The sequence below is a fragment of the Dromaius novaehollandiae genome, chromosome 12 (genome assembly GCF_036370855.1).
Source record: "Dromaius novaehollandiae isolate bDroNov1 chromosome 12, bDroNov1.hap1, whole genome shotgun sequence".
Lineage (NCBI taxonomy): Eukaryota > Metazoa > Chordata > Aves > Casuariiformes > Dromaiidae > Dromaius > Dromaius novaehollandiae.
Genome location: NC_088109.1, coordinates 17,982,495 through 18,005,206, shown reverse-complemented (window position 1 = coordinate 18,005,206; position 22,712 = coordinate 17,982,495). Strand labels below are relative to the sequence as shown.

The following is a 22,712-nucleotide window of genomic DNA, read 5'->3' as shown; positions in this document are numbered from 1 at the left end:
TTCTGGTACCAGAGGTTAAGAAATTCACAGTAATAAATACTCAAACTCTTCATATCCATCTAAACAAGGCACAAAGGTGCCAAATGGCATAGGCGGCACCGTGGAGGAAGGTGTTGATGGCAGCTTGGCTCCTTTGTGTCAGTGGTGCCTCGCTGGTATGAAAAGAGGCTTTGCGCAAGTACACAGAAAGGGAGCTCTACAGGGCACATTTCCATTGCTAGTTGGCTTCTGTAAGCCCTGGAGAGAAGGGGAAAGGAGCAATAACTCACTTGTAATTTGGGCAGCATAATCCCTCGCACCTTCTGTGTCTGTGTAGCTGTGAAGGCTCTACAAGAGAAGAGATGATTTGTTTGGGTGTAGTGGGTGAGAGCGGCTCCTTTGTGCCATTTCTGTAGCTGGGCTTCATCTCTTTGGTGCATGCACTCCCATGTGGACTTTATTTGGCCCTTTAGTGAAGGTTTGCAGCCTGGCATGGCTTACAGGGCTGGTGCGTATGCTCGCTCCTCCAACGTGTGCCCGTGCGTTAAGCGGGGATAGTTTTCTCTTTTGAATGAATCACAGTCCTCTCTGCACACTGCCCACCCTTCTCGTAGACACCCTTTGAGATGAGCAGCAGAAGAGCAGAATACTGATTAGATGTAAATTACATGGCAGAGACTCGTTACTTGCCTAATTTTAAATCCTGAGATATGCAGTGTGAAAGCGATGGCAGAATATGGCCCTGAGCTTGGATGGAAATGGTCCGCAGCATCACAAGTGAGGAAAATGCTTCGTAAAGGCAACAGTAATGCCAGTGGCAGTGGTAAGCAAAAGCAGGGAAAGAATTGAGGGCAAAGTTCTCTGTGACTGGTTGAGAGAGGAACTGTGCATTCATCACAGATGTTGGAAGTGTTTCCTAAGTTGCTGTATCAGCTGGCTGAGCACAGCATACAAATTTCAGCCCATGTGCCAATTAGACCCGTGATCGTGCAAAAGCTAGAATTTTTTCATAGCTGACAGAGCTTGTATTAATTCTGTTCAAGGTCTAATGTGCTGTACTGGAAATAACACTATTGTTGGTTTTGTTGGGCTGGCTGGCTTTGCGAGAGGAAATTTCTTATAATGATTCTTAAGGGCAAGTGAATTAATTGCACTGAGATTTCAAACTGAATCTGTTTTTCTCTTGTCATAACCCCATTTCTGTGCTTTGGCAGCATATGGGAAGTAACACTGTAGTACCTGGATGACATGTCTGTTGAGTAGCTTGAAGCAATTTTTGGCTGATTGTGTCTGATGATGTTTGTAGCATGTTGCTGGAACCAGATCAACTCTCTGCAGATTAAAACCAGTTGCAGTGTCTATGCCTGGATCTATTGTTCTCGTGACAAACTCCCTGAACTCATTATAATTTAGACTAACAGTGACAGTTCCTGCTTTCAGCAAAACTCAGCTGATTCTGAACAAAATGAAATGTAGTAAGTGTTCAGTAACTCCAAATAACCAACAGAACTTGAAAATAATTCAGCAAAATTGCAGTATCCTACACCAGCAGTCCTAGGTTGTGGTCCTCAGATCAAGGTAAATGACCCGTAGCTGGTCCCCATAATCATATTAAATCATGTTTTCAATTAAACCTTTGCTGAGAACTGAGCATGGGTGGTGATTCTTGAGAAACCTTGGGTGTTGGGGATTAATACAAAATGTTTGGGAGCTGCTGGTTAAACAGTCATCAGAGCCCATTGGACTTGGTTAAGGTGGATCCTGAATACCTAGTCCTACTCACGCGGCAGCGTAACAGGCACAGCTTCCCTTCGTGCAGACCCGCCCTGGGAAAACACGTACACACCTCCTGGTTAAAGGAAGAAGTTAGAACAACTGTTACATCCAGTTGTTTAGGGATGAATGAATGTGCTGAGATGTGAAAACTGTTGTTTTCACATTTGTTTCTTTAAGCTAGATCATTTCCTCTGCTCATTTGTGTCAATAAAGGGCTGGGGAGGCAATGTACATCTGGAACCAGAGGACAAGAGTCTCCCATCAAAGTGGAAAGCTGTATTACAGCTGGCAGTATCTCAGCACAGCTTCTCTCCCTTGGGACAAAATGCATGCTGTTAATCTAGGAAAAGTCCATTTAAGAATTTAACCCAAGTGGGGCGTTGTTATGTCAACAGTGAGAAATGGGCAAGTGACTGACTGAGCCGTGTTATGCTGGAAGTGTGAGGGACAACAATTAACAGGTTTGAACAGGATTCTCGGAAAAGCAGTGCTAGCCAGAACAGAATTATTTGGTGGTAAAACAAGGATGAAGTCAGAGCTGGTTAATACTTATCCACTGTATTTATTAATCAGTAGGATTATATAGCTGGTGACAGAATATGGTCAAGTGCCAAGAAAGTCAGATCTAATTTAGCAGCCCAGGAATAGTGAACTTTGGCATTTGTCTCCTGCTGTCTCTGTTTTCCCGTTCTTGATTTTCTCTGTTTCTTTTTCTCTCTCTTCTCATTTTCTTTTCTTTCTGTTCTTCTGCCTCAAATTGTACCTCAAAATAGTGTTCATTTTTTGTAATGGACCAGGCAGGGCGGTCTGGGGTTATTTCCCTTCTTTTGGTTTCACTCAGTTCAGCTTCCTTAGATGCTCCTTTCCTGTTCCTCCTCTAGTCCCTGGATGAAAATCCCAGTTGCTTCGAGAGTTTGTCCCTCTCTGAGCAAAGATTTCCCCTCGGTCTTCTTTCAGTTTCCTCTTTGCATCCATGTTTTTTTCAATTACTCAAACCATTCATCTTGCCCATCCCATCTGCTCACTTTCTCTCATACTCAGCTAGGGGTTTGGTGTGAACTCAGCAGGCTGTAAGATGAATTTCTGCTATTAACTATTTCACTTGTCTGGCCACTTCTAAGCTTCCACAGAAAGCGAGCCTTATAAAGCACAGTATTTTCTGGAGGGCTGATGTGAGGCGAGCTGCAATCTCCCCTGATCCTACAGTGCTGTTCAGCAGAGAAGCACAATTGCTACGTACCAAGCTTTCCGGGATCTAATTTTGTAGGATTTTTTTTTTTTATTTATTTTTTACCACCACTCACAAATGGAAAGAGCCATCCTTCACCAGTAGCTGGGGCATCAGCTTGGTTCTGCCTGCAAGGGGTAAATGCCCTCGGCAGCCAGATAGGACGGACAGCCTGGTATGCCAGTCCTTAAAGTCATTAGCTCCAGCTGCTAGGTGCAGGCACTCTGCGCAGCACGGTTGGCACCTTTTCGAGAAGGCGTCAGTAGCAAACCATTATCTCCTCCTTCCAGCCTGGTCCGAGCTTGCCTTCTGCCAGGCACTTGAACAAGCTCTTGGACAATCCTGAACTTGGGCTTTGGACTTCAGCTGCATGAACAGAGAAGAAGTAGGACATGATGCCAGCTAGGCCCAGGCTCATCACATGTTGTAGACTGACCTATAGGTTTCTTCCCATGATGACATAGAACAGCTTATTCCAGGTAGAGCATGTGAACGCTAACAGGAGAGAGCAGCTCGCTCTGCATCTGCCCTAGGATGCCTCCACCAAAGTCTGCTGTCTGCATCTGTCGTGTTTTAACTTTTAAAAGGAGAGGTGTAGACTCTGAAATGCTTCTGTGTGTTTCCATGTGTTACTGTTGTGTTGATATCGTTGGCTTACTGATACAGATGAAGAATATTTTCTGGGTCCAAAGATGAGAGGAAATGTTTGTACATGAAGAAGAGCCTGAAATTTAGACCTCACTTTGCGGGTCAGAGAAGATATTCTGAAATACTGAATTAATTTTACTTTTGGCTGTGGAGCAGCAAGAGGAAAGGAAAAAGAAATGTCTAATCAAAGTTAGATTAGTGTGACTCATTTCAGGAATTATATTTATTGTGGTATCTCTAAAGCACAGGTATCTAACAGGGACAAACCAAATCCTTACCGTTGTGATGAAATCACAAGCCTCTTCCCTGTAAATAAAGCACATTCAAGAGTTTGTCCAGGAGATGGCAGCAATATACTGCAAGTATAACTGAATGAAAACTGCAGGAGTCGTCTAAGTATTGTGCTGTGGGGCATTCAGCTATTTTTAGATTTCTTTCTGTTAATCATTTTAATTTTTGTGTTGCTGGTAAGACGGTAGGCATTCAAAGTTCATAGCATATAACATGCACTAGTGTGCTCCTGCTATTGGTCTGTTACTTGTCAATCTTTCATCAGTGCTTATAGTTTTAAGGAAGATGCAAGATGCTTAAAGCATCACTTTTAGTCTTACTCCCACAAACGTGTTAATGATAGGGTTTATTCTTAGGTGGTTTTTGGAGCCGTTCCTGGAGTAAGGCACGGCGCAGGCAGAGGCTGCTGAGTGCAGGCTAGCAGCGAGCAGAGGCCCGTAGAGGGCAGCAATATACCAAGCACTGCCTGGGAGACGCTAAACCGGAGAACTGGGTCTCCTGCTTTAAATAAATGACATTTTATTAGCGGTAGATGCCACCAAAATATGCGCTGCATGTGAATTTGTAAGAGAGCGGTTTATCCTTGGTTTGGAGGCAAACTCCTCAGCTGCTCGGCTGCAGGGAGAGCGCAATCGCTTGCGTGAAGCCCTTCTTTCAGGATGTTTCCTGACTTCCCAAAAAATGACAAACACGATCCATTGCCATCCACGAGAGTTTTAAAGATCCCTCTGAAGTCAAAGTTTCCTCCAGAGGTCAAGAAAATGTCCACACTAATAAAATTATGTAAGGAGTCCAGGATGTGACACAACCTTAACAAAGTCATTTGAAATCATTTGACAGTAAATTTCCCTGTAAGTTCCTAGCCTAAAGCACGGAGAATCCTTTGCTTTCCGCACAGGCTTCTCCCAGACGATCCACATTGCAACATGCAAAGTCTGCACTGGGTCTTGATGCGGCCTGATGGCCTCCTGAAGGCGAGCCGGGAGCCTGGCAGAGCCCCCGCGGCTGCAAAGGCTTCCGTCAAGAGCTTGACATTGAATGTATCGTGTCATGCAGATGGTACCTCAGAGGAGTGAGAGCTGCCATTTACAGCACTGATGACAACAACTGCCGAGATCAGTGGGATCTTAAGATTGCTTTAATATGACTGGCACCTAGCAATTTAGCTCACATTGTTTGTGACAGGGTGTCACTCTTGCACTTGTCTGGGAATGAATGAGTTTTTCAAAGCGTGTAGCTTTCTCTCTTGGAGGAAATTAAACCACTGTACGTACTGATGCCGGGAATTAGATGCCAGCCATAGCAGGCTGTATGAAGAGAGTGCTTTGCTAATGCGTGCTAAAAGTTTGGCCTGTCTCAAGCGGGCGGTGACCATCAAAATTAAAACTGCCCCTTCCCTGGTCACCGTAAACATGCCGTAAATGTGCAGCCTTTGTGAGCACTTTGGATTGCCTTGTCGTGGTCACCTGGTGCCATCTTAGCTTTGTGGTTTTCTTCAGGTTAGTCAATATACATTTGCTATGTGCAGCTACCGGGAGAAAAAAGCTGAACCTCAAGAGCTGCTGCAGCTTGATGGATACACTGTGGACTACACTGACCCGCAGCCAGGTACGGGAACCGGCGGCTTGCGGCTGCGGCAGGAGATGCTCATGTCTGTGGCACTAAATGCAGCTCCCCAACTGGAATCCTCTTTCTCTCTGCCTGGAGCTGCACTGGGATCAGTATTATTATAAATATGTTTGTGTTTATACTGCTCATTAGCTATGCATGACTTTACTATAAATAGATTTAAGGAAATGAGCTGAGAATTGCACATTAAGAAGGAGAGATTAGTCTTTTCTGGGGCACCTAAGTGAATAAGATACTTAAATCCCAATGAAATATAAATGTGAGCAGAATGCTCAAATTGAGTAGTTATCCTAACCTGTGCCTCCAGATTATATTCCTTAAATAAAAAGTTAGCAAGTATGTTTGTCTTCATTGTAGGAGATATTTATGGGACTAGCCTTTTTTCCCTGTTGCGTTTTCTCTGGGATAAATGTGTGTGAGTAGAAGGGGCAGAAAGCATCCTGGCACCTGGGTGTGCCTACTTGTTTACACGGTGCTGAGACCCTTTTGCAAGTGGAGGAGCACTGCATTTCCTTTTTTTCAGCAGGGCAACGCGCTGAGAACGGTGGTCCTTACCTCGCCCTGCATAATAGCATCCCCCAGGGGAGACGAAGAAAGAAATAGTAGGTTTTGTTGTCAGAACCTTGACTCCAGGTTTATACCAATGTCAGGGAGACAAGAAGATGGACACTGAATCAGGGCAAAGATAGAAATAAGCATGCGCCCCCCAGGGAAGATAAAAAAAGCAGTGTCCCATCAAGCCCCTGTCAAGGCAGTGTCAGTGATGCTGCAATAACAGGGAGTTTTATCTGAGAAAAGGCTGGGCCTTCTGGGCCAAACATCTTTTGTGCATGTGGGTACCTGCTTTTACAGCTTGCCTTCCTCTCCTGCCAGGTTTGGAGGGCGGCAGAGCGTTCTTCAATGCGGTGAAGGAAGGAGACACGGTGATTTTTGCAAGTGACGATGAGCAGGACCGTATCCTGTGGGTCCAAGCCATGTACCGAGCCACCGGCCAGTCGCACAAACCTGTGCCGCCTACCCAAGTGCAAAAGCTAAATGCTAAAGGAGGAAATGTGCCCCAGCTAGACGCCCCAATCTCTCAATTTTGTAAGTAAATACATTCTCTTAGAGAGCGGAAGTCTTTGATGGAAAGATTTTCTGCACTGATGTAAATCAATATTCGCACACATGTTTCAAGAATACAAAACAAATTTATTTCATTATCATTAAGCTGCTTTTTACATCAGTGGGTCCAGAACCAGTTAACTTGTGTGTTTAACACAACCAAACCCAAAAAACAAAATTCCTTGGGGAAATCGTCAATGAGCATTTTAAAATGCAATACTTGATGGAGGAGAGCCTGGGATCTGAAAGCCAGAGACCCAGCCCTCTTTCGACAGACACACATTTTACCCCCACACAATAAACGGCAGACCCGGATCAGAGCACTTCATTAGTGCCATTAGCTGTCTGTCAAATGTATCACGTGCTCAGAACTACAGGTGCAAATCTCGCAAGTATGAAATACACACACAAAAAGAGGTCTCCTGTTGAATATTCAACTGTAGGAAAACATATGGTATTTTTAACAGGTTGCTTTGCAGGCCAGTTAGATGTGAATTTAAAGCAATCATCTTTTAAGTCGGAGCTATGCCGCATGTCCTGTGCAGTTATACCCAGTTTGCTTAATTTGAAATTTAGAGCAATTTCCTTTGTCTTGCAAATGTAATTTGATTATAAACCAGACAAATCCCTCCTCACTCATCGTTTAAGTGATTCCAGTCAGCAAAGATACTGAAAGGAAGAACCAAATGCTCATTTTTGTTTAACGTACCTCAATAGCACGTCTCGGATCCCTTTGCTATGTAACATACAGCATTTCATGTTAATTTCAATAAAATGTAGGTATTAGAATAGAACATAAGTAAAATAAGGAAAAGTTCTAATTAGATCATACTTCTACACATTTAAAATAGTCTCTGTAAAACTGTTATCATTTGGAATACTTTGTTACAAGGAACTTGGAAAATATACCCCTTGCAACATCTGCTTGCTTTTAAATATCATTTGAGCTTCTTTTATATTGGTTTAACTTTTTCATGTCAGTATCCAAAATAACGATGCAAGATGTACATCCGAGCAAGCAACGTTACAGCGGTAAACCACTACTTTTTTTTTTTATATATCCTCCACATGTTTGCATATTTTGGGCTCCCTTTGGCCTTGCATTGCTTGTGATGTGAATGAGAAGGTAGCGTGATGCAGCTTGGCAAGCACAAAGTCAGTATTTTCATTTCAGTGATCCTCATCTTGTTTGTCCTACTCAGGTCATTGACTTGAGGGGGGAGGGGTGTAAAGGATTGGGGTCCTCAACTCTCAGAAAGCCAAAATGGGAGGTAGGAATTGGCCTCCTACAAGTGGGAAGTTCTCTGTGATGAGCCTTCAGACCTGGCTGCATCGTGCTGACCTGAATGCACTCACAGGGACTGTGTTTATCTCGATCCAGAATGTTTAATCAAAAGCTTCTCAGAAATACCAGGCACAGGGCCTTCTCTCTCTCTCTCCATTTGTAGTGGGAAGTGTTCATGTTCCATGGCTGCTTTTTTAAGTGCTAAAAACTTGCAGTGTCACGAGGGAGAGAGATGCAGGTTATGGCTCCTTCCCCTAATGAGCGATGCTGAAGGATACTTTCAGCTGGTCACATCTCTTAAGGGACTGTGTGCTGTGTGGCTGCTGCAGAGAGGATGCACTCTTGCTCATCCCAGTATGACCCTACAGATCAGGACTGCATAACAACTTCAAACTGGGGAACTGCCCTTCCCTCCAACCTTCTCTCATTTCACATATGTCAGGCCTGGAGAATTTTCTGCTGGGTAAATCCCTGTTTGTTTGTGGCATTTTCACTTTGCTGGACTGTTTTGTGGAGTCACATGGAGGAGAAGCCGAGTGCCCTTCCCAGAGACGTCCCAATTGCCTGACAGGGCCCACAGCAAACATCTGCCAGGACACAGGGGAGGGACGGGGATGCCCCAGGCCTTCAGGTGTGTTGTCACCAGGCAGGGAGCTGAACTCCCTGTGCGCAGGATAACTAGGATGCAGAGGGGACAGCTGACTTGTCCCGGCCCTTGCCAGGGGGTGGCAAAGTCAGTAACTGAGCCCAGGAGTCCTCTCCTCATCTAAGCACAGCACAGCGCATCCACCAGAGACTTGCGCTGCTCATGTTCGTGCAGACCTGCATCAGGCTGGCTTTGATTAAAGGCACAGAAATGATGCAAGTTTGACCTTGCTTTTTCCATCTCACTTGCCTGTCAAGAGGCAGGGGTCTCCCCTCCTTCCTTCCAGTGACAACAGCCTGGATTTCACCCCTTGGCTCCTGTAGGGCGTCAGGGGGCATCCTGACCCTGAGGGGGGTCAGGATCTGACCACAGCTTCTCTCTTTTGTTCTCATGCTAATATAGCCCTGAATCTGGATCATTTGGCCTCTTTTATGCCACCACCCTCCTCCCATCAGCAGTATGTCTCTCCCAGAAGCTGGGCAGCTTCAGGCTCCCCTTGCTGCTGCAGGCACAGGAAACCCTTTCAGTTATGTTGTACCAAAGTGTGGAAGAGGGAAACCAGTAAGCTCCTGAACCTGATGATGCCTTGCGATGTTGGCATCCTCTGAGCTTGGCAGATAGAGAGTGTTTTGTCTTCAGTCTTCCTTCCTCCTCTTCCCTTGGATCTAGAGCCCCTTGAAAGCTCCTTGTGCACAGGACCTTCATCCTACAGGAGGAGGAGGAGGGAAGCATGCTGTAGTACACATTCATCTCAACAGCAAGGCCTATTTGGTTTTCGTATTTTAATGTTCATATGTGGCAATATTCATTGCAGAAGTCATTGGGTGCTGAAGTTAAATAGTGAAGAGCAGAAGTGAGTCATGCACACCACATATGATGGCTTATCAGGAGTCTTAATTATAAAAATACATATCTCAAGTCATTAAGTCTTTAAATTCAGACATATCAAGTATTGCATTTTTAAAAGGGTCTTGGTGTGTTATTGGGTTTTTTTGGTTTGAGTTTTTTCTTTTTTTTGCCTGCAGAAAGGTAAGGACTTTTTTGAGACATTTTATTCTTGTCCATTTATCTTTATACTTGACATATTTTTAGTGCTTATTAGAACCTATGGTAAATGCAGGTTTTGCAAAAAAGTAAATGTTCAGCAATTTGACTAGTAATTGTTGTTATAGCTTTCATGTTGTAGCAGTCAGAGATGGCACATGCGCATGCATGCACATGCAGAAAAAAATCCAGCCCTCCACTCCTGTTATGGAGCTGTCGGTTAAGCAGAAACTTGAGAACAACGTATTTTGCTGTTGGGAAAACTTGGGAGTACTAGTGAATTCATTTGGTTCCCACCTAATTTGACTTAGCAAATAGAAACTTTATGCAATATTGAAATTTTCATATCTAGTTTGTTAGCAGCACTTGACTTGGAAGTAAACAGACAGCTCTAAACAAGGGTGGTATATGTTTTATTTGCAATTTAAGTACTGAAAAATAGATCCTGCTATTCATTAATTTTTGTATGAGTCTACAATCCCTTTTATGTGGGTGAACAATACCTGTTAGTGTGAAAAGTTTTGCTTTTTTTTATTTTGCTACAATTTAAAAGAAAAAATCCATTAACGCAAAGCTATGCTTTTCTCCAATATTTGCATTATAAAAAAAAAACCCAAAACTGTTCTTGTTTACTGTTGAAATCATGCACAGTATTATAGCTAATAATGCTGCCAATACATATTACACCTTTTGGCAATATTTAAGCTTCATAAAAGTGGTCACTTGTCTGACAGTACCAATCTTTGTTCGTTTTGTGTTAGTGATACATTAAACAAAATTTCCAAACATGCTCAACATTCATTTTTTTTAAACCCTTTTCTTTTTAACATGAAAGATTGGTCGGTAATTGTTTTACATATCACTTGTGGTTATATTTCATTTTTAATGTCTGTTTATATTTAATGACTGTTGGTCACACCATATACAAAGAGTTGGTTGTTTTGAGAATTTGTAATGATTTGTTTCCCCATAATAAGTAGCTAGGTTTATTGAGCTTCTTAAGAAATTTTCAGCTGTAAGTGTTTTTTTGGTTGATTTGGTTCTTTTTAAGTTTCTTTTTCATTCTTTGCTTGAACCCAAATATTTAGCTGCTAGGTTAGGGCTCCTGTCTGCTTTCCTGAGCCTTGTTGCTAGTCTTTATGTTATTCTGGTTTGTTCCTTCTTACCCTGCTAACTTCTAGCTGGACTCAAGGGTAAGTGCTTCCCTGTAGCTAGCACAGCTCAGATAATCAGACTAGATTATCTGACATATGCAATGTGCTTTTTTTTTTTTTCCTCTCTTAAGTCTTTCTCATGTTTAGATTTTGTAGTAAAAACTTTCCATGTTATTTTCCTGAATTTAGGTTTGAAATGTAAGTTTCCATACCGAAATTAGGATGCATGTGATGTTTGCATAATTGCCTTCTCTCCCTGGCTTTCACATTGGCATCAAGTGATCCTCTTAGTAAAGCCAATCATTAACATTTCTATTTTTCATTCCAAGATGTAAATATTAATTAACATCACAATAAAACTGTAAATAATACCTCCTTTTGTTTCATGGAATTTACATCTAGTTGACTGCTTACTGCCTGAAAACAGATCATTTTGCACTCTGACAATATCGTTTCTCTCCGTTGCGATGCTGAGCTGGGCGTAGCGCTCCAGCGGCGCGGGGCTAGCCGTGGACACCTCAAAGCGTAGAAAGGTAGGGCAGTAAACCCGCGGAGGCCCAGCTGAGCAAGGCCAGGTGCAGGACTCCGAAGGAGCCCAAAGCCCCTGTCCCCGCGCGCCTTGCGAAAGCAAGCCTGAGTCGCCAAGGCTTGACAGCTTCCTCTCGCGTAAACCCAGGAGGGGGTTATTTCGGCAGCAAACAGCAGCTCTCTGGTCTACTCTGTGTTTGGACCAGACGGCAAGGCTGACCTGCTCCGAGTTAAATCCGTTAGTCATGGAGGGGCTGCTGCTCTTCCCCAAATTACCGGAAACCAGTCTGTTTAGTGTGGGTCTCAAACACCGATCAGAGCACTGCTTTCTAAAGAATAAGCTAGGGGAATTATTATTATTTTGCCCCTTAATTGTTACCTTTTCCTATTAGAATACCTACTTTAAAAAGACAAAAGCATGAACTTATGCACTAAGAGAGATTTTCCTAAGTCTTTGCTCAGTCTTAAACATACAAATCCTATATTGGTGTTAAAAGCTTGCTTCTCAAATACCTGGTGAGTGCCTGCTTTCCTTAGGAGGGAATAGCATCAGTGGGTCACGAGAGCTGGCAAATATGTATCCGGAGTATCTGAATGCAATTATGAGAAGGAACAGGCGGTGTCATCCCTCCTGGCCATCAAACAAGACTCCTTTTTCTTCTTTTTCCTTTTGTTCCCTTTTTTTTTTCCTTTTTCTGTGTGCGAGTATGTGCGCGTGTGTATAAATATACCCCTGGGTAGCAGGCAGAATTCCTTCTCAGCAGACACTTTCTTTTTTCTTTCCTTTTTTGCTTTCTAAATGTTTGGATTTCCAAAGAGGATTCTTATCAGACTTTACCACAAAAAGTTAATTTGATGGAAATACAGATTTTTGCCTCTCTGAAAGAAAGAAAGAAAGAGTGAATGAATGAATGAATTTGGGTTTGGCAACATTACATATATTTGCACTACAATGCATTGCTATCCTATTAGATTATTTTAATAGTTTTGTGCTTTAATTGCTTTATTTTTTTTAGATAGATAGAGGTATCATGAGAACGCTGCTGTGTCTTCTGTATTGTCAACTTGCAGATGCTTCATTGCAGGAATGCAGAATTAAAATGTTAATTCAGTTCTCACATAACTTGCATGAATTTAAAAATAGCCTGTAAATCACTTCTACGTGCTTTAAGAAGCATGAGGCTCTAACTTATGAAATATAAATTCACAGGTTTCCGCAGTCATCCAATTCAAAATATTTTTAAATAGTTATAAAAATGCTGTGAAACAATGTTTTGTATTATAAATAGCTGTTTTCTAAAATGTGTTTTTAAATTATCACATGGGGAAACATGTAAGTGCATACTACAAATCCTTATTTATTTAACAGCCAAACGTTAGATAACTTAGGTCTCAATTCAGTGCGTAGTGTGTAAGGTGATTTACAGGAAAATTCTTAATTGTTTATTAAACCTTTAACTCGAGCAGAAAAGAATGGATGTTTGCAGCAGGGGAAAAAAGCAATAAAACAAAGGAATAAAATGCAGGTTAAACTTAAAGCTGTCTTCTAACATGGAATAAAATGAAAGAAGAGGTCTTAGAGAGGTGGCTGAGGAGCGAGCTGAGTCTGCCGCAGAGGCCACGGCTCTGGGCAGGGTAGAGGAGTAACGCAGCGAGGGGCGCAGACCTGGACGCGCAGCTGCGCTTTGCTGCAGGACTGGCGATGCCGTGGTGCGCTCAGAGGAGGGGAGCTGGTAAGTCACCAGGCAGCGCTGCCAGCAGCTCGCTCACAAACAACAGGATGGCATTTTAAGCCCCAGCGTGGGTTTTTCCTCCCCTGCCCCAGAACCCCGGTATTTGCTAGTCGCGCCTCTCATTTGAGGCAGCCGAGCAAAATGAGGTTTCGAGGCGCTTCCCCAAGGTATGTCTTTAACGAGCCGCAGCCCGAGCGTGTCCGCTGGCTCCGCGCGATCTGCGAGAGCACGAGGAGACCTCGGCGCTCCTCCAAGCATGCAGCGGGGCGCGGGGCACGCGGCGTGCCGGGCACGCCATCGCCCGCCATTGGGCTCCCCCTCACTCCGCGCGGCCGCCGCGGAGCCGACCCGCTGCAAAACTTGCCTGGCCATGCCGGTGAAGACTTTTCTAGAAATATCTGTAAATGAATAGCTGCCATCAATCATTGTCATTCCTTTATTTCATGTCTCCTGATGAGGTTGACTAGTGTCATTGTTTGTTACTGTCCAAACCACATCTTCATTCTTGTAATGTCAAGCAGATATGACAAGCACACATTTTCCAGATGAGTAAGATACAAAGTCACCTTTTAATTTACAGTTTTTGGTTTTTTGTGGTTTTTTGGTTTTTTTGTTTTTTTGTTTTTTTAACAAACAAATGTGTTGTAAGATTTACTGACTGTTCAGTTGCCTTTGGTACGAAAGCAAAGTCACTCATTAATGAAAAGAAATTAATCTGGAGTAAAAAATTCTTACAATAAAATGGCTACCTATAGCCTTTTATAACAAGAATTCTTTTATGGAGCTTGTCCCCCATTATTAACTTCACCATTCGCAGAACAAAATCTGCCAAAATTATTGCGGTAGCAAAAGAAACGCAGAGGGCAGTGAAATAGATTTAAAAAAATCCAAGAATGGGCTGTTAGACCATTTTGTCTCTTCCTTGTTCAGTGACAGTTACATAAGCGGAAAGGCAGCCCTCGCAGGACAGGATGGTGGGACAGTCCTTTGTTTGTCATCATTATCGTTGTTGTTGTTGTTGTTGTTTAAATCTTTGCATTCCTGACACTGACAGATTTTTGAGACTCAGATTTCAAACACTTGCACAAAATGTGTGTTTGACAGAGGGCTAGTTAACGCAGTCGGTCCAGAATGCAAACTGGAGAAAAATGAACAAAATGAAAATAAAAGCGGTATTCAAGACAAGATAGCAATGAACATTTAAAAGCGTAGTATAAAAGGCCAGAGTCTCTAGTCTTCCGGAAGAAAGACCTAGGGAGCCTGCGCTGCCCAGGTTACCGTTACTTGCAGGCTCCTCTCTGAGACCACCATCGAGCACCTTCCAGCTGCATTCGAGTGCAGCTAGTCTAAACACGTAAGGTAACTTTTGTGGGCCTGCAGCATCTTTTTGTCTGGGGCCCTGAACAAAGAGGCACCCGCTAGCTTGGCACAGCAACTTGGAAAGGGATTGTAAATTACTGGAGCATCATATAACTTTCTTTCTTTGGTTTTTCCTTTCTTTTTAACTAGAGCAGTAGCGCAGGGTCAAAAAAGCAACCGCATTTGACTGAAACAGTGGATTTAAAGCGTTTACAAATTAGCTGTACAGTTTGGGTGTGAGTATTAGCCATTTTCATTTTGCAGTTTGTTTAAAATCTCATTCAAACTGTACAAGCCATTTTGAAGGAGGATGAATTATATATAAAACTGTCATTTCATATGCAGATGCAGGCATTATTTTAAATCACAGATCAGCTGTCTGGAGTGGAAGAACAATATATTTAGATCTAGCCTTTTCTTGTTGTGTTTTCTAGGAAGATTGCTGCTTTCAATATAATTTGATTTCTAAATTTAATTTTTTTAAATGATTCCTTTAGAAAAGATCAAAATGCAAAAATAAATTGCAAGTCGCAGGGTGTGTTTGTCACGTACCAGTTAATTAAGGGAAGGTAAGTTTAGTGTAGGTCTGTCCTTTTTAACGTGCTCCTAGTCGTTCTGCAGGATCCAGGTAGATCAGGGCAAGTGTTACCTTTAAGCGAAATTCATGTGCGTGTTATCATTCTCCAAAGACATCTCCGGTTCAAATCACACCTCCTTTATCCCTTAGCTGGGTGATTTGCTCATGGCCAGTCCTGTGGGTCTGCCAAGGCAGGGTGGTTTGAACAGGCGAGAGCTGCAGCGCCGGGCCGTCAGCACCGAGAGCTGCAGCCGTTCATCTTCCTTGCCATGTCAGAAAGCCGCGTTTTAGCTCCCCGGCTGAGCAGACCTCATGCAGCTCATGCCTCTTTGAAACGCATCGTGGCCACTCGAGCTCATAAACCGCCATGCGTGATTCCTCTCTCCTCGTGTGGTGGTCCTGAGATGGGGCGAGCTCTGGGCAAGCGGGCTTTCCACCGGCGCGCAGTGGGGAGCCCCGAACGGCGTCGCTTTGCAGTGACGCACCGAAGGAAAGCTGTCCCTGTGCACAGGCAGCCGCCAAGGCCTGCGTAAGCCCCTGCCAGCGCTCAGCGCTTGGCTGAAAATCGCCTGTGCGCCTGCCTTGCTCAGAGAGACCTTAAAAAGCACCAGACAGGTCCTCAGCTCCATCCAAGTCAGCGAAGCCTCAGCTGAGTCGCTGGAGATCTGCTCTGTGTCCACCTCATTAAGGGAGCCTGAAGGGGGGAAAAAGTTTGCTAGTTTGGAGTTAGAAACGTGCCTTTCAAACATGCTTCCTAGCACATCTGCTCAAAAAAGGTCACCAACGAAAGGGCTAGGGGACTCTTCAAACTTCCAGCTGATTTACTTGCTTCTCAGAGCCTCGTTTGCTGAGCAAGAGGATTGACAGCATATCAGGGCTCCTAATTGAAAAGTAATAAAATCTCTGAGTGAAGCTGGCAAATTAAGGCCTCCAGCCAATTTGTCAGCTTGCAGTCTACTCAGAGGAACCAGGGAGAGCAACAATCTATTAAAAATAGTCTGATAATATCTGTTGAAACATTTTGTGGGCACTGGCAGTGGAATTGAAAACAGCATATACGCAACCTTCGGTAGTGCGCTCAGTCAAATCGATCTTGGCCCAGAGGGACAGAGACGATGGGGCAGAAATCTGTCAAAACAGACAGAAGCCAGCCCACCGGCGTGCGAGCCCGCCACCGCGAGACCCGGGCTCGGGGTGGGCTTCGCGGCTGCTGCCTCCGGAGCTGCGGGCTACACATGCCGTGGAGGTGATACGCGCCTTGTGCGCGCCGCGGAGCTCGCCCCGGTCCCCGAGCCAGCCCTCGCGCGGCCACGAGCTGCTTTCTCTGTCCCCGAGCCGAACGCGGAGTCACCGTTGCAGGGAGACGGGGGCGGGGTGGGGGAGCTGGGACCGAGGAAGCAGGCAGACAGGAGGCAAGCAGGGCTTAGCATGCAGGAAAACCAGGGGAGCGGACCTCAAGAATTGCAGAGCCTACTGTAAAAATCGGCATTTATTCAGCAGAGTTTTAATGAGGAAAATTGCCAGCTACTGCTGAATTAAGTATTGCTAGCAGCTAATTGAAATGGTACATGTTTTAATTTGTCTGTTTTCTTTCCAGTGGGTGATGTTATTTATATGATTTGTATATAGCTAACGACAGACCATACAGAAAATGTAAAGCTTGCTTCCAATACCTAGTAATGTCTGAGAGCACAGACATGAACACGGTATTTAGGAAGACATGCCATCCCTTCACAGGTTCATATTAAATAGTGAAGTAAAACATATATAAAAGAATACTATCCTATTATTTAAAGCATCTTTTCTTCTTTTTCTAATGAAGGATTTTTGTTTCTTCTGGTAAAGAGCAATTTTGTTTTAAAACAAATACAGTTGCCATATACTGCTAGTGCGGAAAACTGCATTTTTGTGTCCTTTCAGCCACATTGTTTCAAGGCCACCCAGTTCCCCTAGGAGGTTATAAACAGGGGAAGGATTTAAATCCTATTCTATCTGTCGAGGATTTGGCAAGAACCCATATAGTAGGAAGCTGAGCACAGACAAAAACGAGTGAAAGGTGTCTTTTAATTCCTCGGTTGCTGGTAGAACAAAGCCTGCTCCCAGCAGGGTCCCGGCTGGCCGCACCCAGGCTGGATTGGCGGCTTCATTTCAACTGGGGAATTTGGTGTATTTTTAGTTAACCATGTTGAGATTGATTAATTAGTCCCTAGGACTTAGTGCCTGTAAACGTCATCCAAAGCAGAAAAGTGTGAATACGTTGAGGCTATTAATTCACAAAAAAATGGCAGCTCATAATCCAAGCAGAGGAAATTGTGTCCCTCTGTCAGGATGACTGGCAGCTCCAGCACACTATCAGGTTACTTTCTGAGTGATAACAAATTACATATCAATTTAACTTGTTAGCAATGCTTAAAAGAGCATCTTTTTATTTCTTTGAGGTAGCATTTAAAGTTGCCATAAAAAAATTGCTGTGGGGAGACAAACATTGGCATTTGGGTAAAGAACAATGTGACTGGTTTGGTACCTAGAAAACCTAGTAAATTTAGAGAAAATGCTACAGCTTCATTAGAATGGCAGAATCTATTATAATTAACCGCAACTAACTAAATAGGAGCTAATTTACTTATGTGAGCCAAAATTCTGTTAACTCATAGTGTATTGTAAGATACAGAAGAAGTTACTGGGTTTGTGTTCTGTTTTTAAGTACAGAATAAATGCACTATAATGAGCAGTTGACAAGATGTTAATTCTAAAATCTTTTGCCTAAATGCAATAAGATAGTCCATAACTGATGCAAGTTGACAATGGGAGGTGAAGAGTATACTATATAGCTCGGGAAGAAAAAAGTTAATGCAGGGAAGGGGAGATATTTAGCTTTCATGCTTCATACGGTATATTTTTCTGTTGTATATGTCAACTAAAATGTGTTACATCTCTCTAAATGGTGTCTTTCTCTATATGTATAAATGAACAGATGCAGATAGAGCTCAAAAGCATGGCATGGATGAATTTATCTCTTCCAATCCCTGTAACTTTGACCACGCTTCACTCTTTGAGATGGTTCAGCGCCTCACTTTGGACCACAGACTTAATGATTCCTATTCTTGTCTGGCAAGTATATTCTTTGGTCTCTAGTGATATAAACATCAAGCAGCAAAGTCAAAGGTAGTGCAAGTGGGGGCTAATCCCCCTGTTGCTGGAAGATTGACTTCTGTTTACACCAGGTTTGAATTTGGCCCAGAGGTGTTTTCTTTTGAGAGGCTGGCTACAGTGAACTGACTGCTGTTCTTCTCCAGTAATGCTGTCTTTATCGTTTCTGTTTACTATGCTTATAATGTTTCTTCCTATAAAGACAAACTCCTGTTTGGGGATGTACAGTGCAGAGCAGAAACAGTGTTTTGCTGCCTCCCACACTGCCTTCCAGAATCTTATGGATGAAAGAACAGGGAAAAGATTACAGTCCGATACCAATTCCCATGTCAATGGAGTCATTCCAGGAGTAACTGTGGCCCAGCTTTGTGTCTGTTTACGAGCAGGGCTCCCAAGCAGGTGACAGGAGGGACCAGGTGGATATACTGCAGTGGTAGGCCTGCGATCTGTCCATGCGCATGTAATTGCATGCCCACCCTGATTATTCTCGTGAGCAAAAGTTGCAGCCCTCAGCCCATTGCTGTATAACCGTGGCACTGAGACTCTGCAGGAGAGCTAGCAGCCTTTGTCCAGGGTGCAGTGCTTTGCAGCTCTTAGGAGCCATGAGGATATAACTGACAAATAACCTTTAACAGTATGACTTGAGCAATGAATTTCTAGCGATTTAGGTGAGGAGGAGAACTGTGCTCTGAGTTTCTAAGAAAGCAACAAGATGAAGCCTTTCCAGAGGGTGGATCAGGCCTGAAATGCAGGTTGTGTCCTGAAAGACATGGGACAGACCCTGGCCCTCCCAGTTTCCTTGTGGTGCACAGAAACCTCCACATGGGGATCTCATCACTGGCTTGTTCTGCAGAAGAAATACCCCGTGAGGTTGTCTTCATGTCTTGCCAGCTGTGCAGTCCCTGGAGCTGGGGCTATTGAGTAGCTTTTTCTCAAAAGCAACAACCTGGGAACACAACAGAGCAGTTGGCAACAAGACTTTTGGTCTTGAATCCTTTCCTCCAAGTCCCCTCCACCGTGGTGCTCCTGTCATCTACTGCGCTCCTTGCACCAAAGTCAAGCCTCGAAAAGACTAAGGTCCAGTAAGTGCCATGAGCAATAGTGAGTTATCTTCTTCCTCATAAGGGGCAGGGCTAGGAGGAGCAGTTGTGGACATCCCCTGAGGTAAGGATGGGGTGGGGGAAGACTGCAGCATGCACCTTACCCACATGTATACAAGTGATATGAGTAGGCTCAGTGGGACCGTTGTCTCACCTACAGCGGGTTTCCCACTGGTTCCATCCAAGGTCTTTGCTCCAGCAGGCAGTGAATTTGGCATGCAGCTTCTGCTCCCCACGCATGGCTGACACTAGGAAGACATTCCCATCCATGCATGTCTGACAGGTTGGCTTGCAGCTGGTTTGTCTCTGTGAGGTCTCAGGCCTGGTGAGAGAGCTGTGACCTTTGAATTAAATTCACAGCTGAAGGAGAGGTGTGAGACCATCACTGAAAAGGCTTAATAATGTTTCTCTTCAAGAAACCCACCAGCCATATTGCTGCTTACTATCAAGATGTTTAGGCTCTCGCTAGGAGCTACTGGAGTGATGGAGCTCCCATCAGCACCAAGACTTGTGCCTCTTCGGAGAGGAGTATCATCAGTTAACCATCTTCTATCAAATCACCCATTACAGGGCATTGTAAAGAAGAGAGTAATGGACTGTGTTCACCCATGCTTGGATTTCACATGCTTCTTTCCTCTATTTTAGTATGTTTTTCCTGATTATGAAGTAAAAAACAGACTGACCTCAAAATTTGCATTCAACGGCAAAGAGCCCTATTGCTCCTGATATGTCTGTGGGAAGTCTGTGATACCATTGCGTGCACTGGCTTGCCTGTAGGAGCTTGTAAGTCTGTGGTAAGCCTTCCCCGTCCATTCTGTATGCTGCTGGGCAATTGTTATCCTTTCTGTAGGATATTCACATGCAAGGTCCCATAGAGCTTTGCCTTGTCACGCCTCTCTTGTCCATGCGTTTCCAAATGTGGACGTGGAGCTGCCAGGGAAGGCCTACCCAGATTCAGCAGCTTACCCTCATACCAAGAGATTAACTCAGCTTTGTCTTCTTTCCGTGGAACCAGGTTAAACAATGTTAATGCAAGCCCACTCTCTGGCGGAGCCAGGCATCTCTATGAAAACAAACAGGCTGTGTGACTAATCTCAGCTATGGCAGAAGTGATGTTTGCTGGCAGAGAGCACCGTGCTGGAGAAAGGGGAAGAGCATTGTCTGCATTGCTTACTGAGGGTTCTCACCCATCTTCCGCAAACTGATAGCATGTTCACAGCTTTCCCTGGACTTTCAGATAGGGGAGGAGTATGCAGCTCTTCCAGCTTAATATTGACCCCACAGTGGATCTTCCTACCTTTCAGCTAGGATGCTTGCATTCTCTCTGAGACTGCCCTTGAACTCTTCCCAAGACTTCCAACCTACTGCCAGCGTTCATGGGATTCACATAGTACAACACAACATTTAATGAGGAAACACAGTCTTCCAGAGTGCCCAGCCTAATAGAGATGATGTGAAGGGGTCAGAACAAAACGCTGGTAAAGCAGGCCACCGAATTGAAGCGGTTTGTGTTGTCAGCGGTAAATGAGAAAATTCAGCTATGGAAAAGTGAAATTTTTCCCTCAAGAATCATGTTTTTTGCAGAAATCACATTTAACTTTAGAAAAATTGTCAGTGATTCAGACTTCCCAACCAAGCCAAGCTTTACCTGGCTTGAAAGCTTCTGTAGCACTCCCCACTGATGCTTGGTATTTGTGGCCACTTTTTGATGCGATTTGGCTTCATAAGCATGGTCAGTCAAGTTCCTTGTGCCCTGCAGCCTCCCTCCGATGTCCCCTCTATGTTTCATCATGCCATTGAATACCAGCTGGGAGACCAAACTGAGCTATACCTAACTGTGTTGGGGTGAGACACCCAGTGTGTCACTATCGGTTGCATTTGCCAGACTCTTGTTGTCAGTTGGTTGTGCCAGGCAAATCTTAATCAAGAGCCAGGATCTGCCTGAAGATTTGAGGGCTTTCTATGAATACAACCCTTCATCAAATCTTGAATTTGTTCTGGGGCTGTGGGGAGCAGCATTAACTGCCCCTTTGCAGCTCTGTTCAGTAGGTGCAGAGGATGGGAGCAGGTTCTTCATTTCATACCTCTGTCATTTCCAACCTGTTGCTGACCCCTAGCCTCTCTAATCCTTCCACAATCTGAGGAAAGATTCCTCCTCCTCTTCTTCTTCTGTACACTCTTTCGTGCAAAAGGAAACCTTCTGGTCTTACTGGGCTCTGGATCGCTCTACCTGTAGTCTACTTTGACATACTCTAATGAGGTATCATGATAGGAGGTTTGGTACTGAACCAGTCTGCTCAAGCTGCCTTTCAGCGAGCTGTGGAAAAGACCTTGAGTGTTCAACCGCTTTCCTTCTGTCCGATGGAGGACCAACACTTCTGCAGAACCCAAGCCAGGCAGCAATGTGGAGAGCTCCGTATCACCAGGTCCAGCCTCCTGTCTTCCTTGACCCCAAACTCTGGCCTTGATATCTGACTCCAATGTACTTAATGCCAGCCTTCCCATTGATTGTAGGGAGTTCACCCCGTAAGGATTGAGTCCATTATATATATTAAATGAATATAACAACTTAAACTGCATTTGTACCCCAGTGATCAAATTCACACACCTTTCTATTGCACAGCAGTCAAGGCATTTCCATATTTTGGCCATACCTGTTCTCCAAAGATTTGTATGAAAACAGGCAAGGTGAAGAGATTGTCCAAGACTGTAAAAAACAGGCAACACAAAGATAAAGAAATCCAGAATCAAGCACGGTACAACCAACCAACAAACAAAAGTATCAGAAAAAGCAATGAAGGCAAATATACCCCTCCCAAAAAATAACCTTCCAGAGTGCTGTCCCATCTGCATTGTTCTGTGTCTTCATTTTGAAATGTGCACTTCTAGTGATCCCAGAACTGTAGCTACTCCCTATATCTATCATTTTCCCCTCATTATTTTAATTCTTTTCTCAATCTGTTTTGGAGTTGGCCCAATAAGGATGAGCAAATCCTTCTCTATGTCTTTGAGCTCTTAATTGATATTTCTTCAACTCTTTTCAAAGCAGCTATTTTGGCATCTAGAAAAGATTTGGTGTCATCTGAGTGGTAGAAAATATATTTTAATCTTTCACAGCAGTGTTGTTTCTAAGATGTAGCATTTGGGGTAACAGATGGGGTGGCAAAGAAGTTGCCTATAGGGGCAGTGCTCTGCCTCAACTACTCTCCCGCCCGCTGCAGGAACTTTTCAATTAAACGATGAAAGATTTTGCAGCTTGATGCATTCCAGAGCTGCGTCTTAGCAATTGTTTAGCACCCAAATTTCCATGTAAATATTGATGGTTTTGCAGCATTTTGAAAAGCATTCTACAGGAACATTCTCGTCCTAGCTAGCGCCTTCGCTGAAGGCAGAGGCGCTTTCCACGTCGGCTGTCCCAGGACATTCACCGGAGCACTGCGCCAGAAGGGCATCCTCGTCGAGAGCGCTGACTTCGTACAAC

General features: G+C 44.0%; 1 protein-coding gene across 7 annotated transcripts in view; it reads left to right on the top strand.

Moving 5' to 3' along the window:
* Positions 1 to 22,712, top strand: part of CADPS (calcium dependent secretion activator) — a 244,560-nt gene that overhangs the window by 137,092 nt on the left and 84,756 nt on the right. For all 7 annotated transcript variants that reach the window (XM_064519123.1, XM_064519120.1, XM_064519119.1 and 4 more), the window contains exons 10-12: positions 5,422 to 5,530; positions 6,425 to 6,637; positions 17,956 to 18,092. In XM_064519123.1, coding sequence (XP_064375193.1) covers positions 5,422 to 5,530; positions 6,425 to 6,637; positions 17,956 to 18,092 — 459 coding nt within the window. The remainder of the gene's footprint in view (positions 1 to 5,421; positions 5,531 to 6,424; positions 6,638 to 17,955; positions 18,093 to 22,712) is intronic.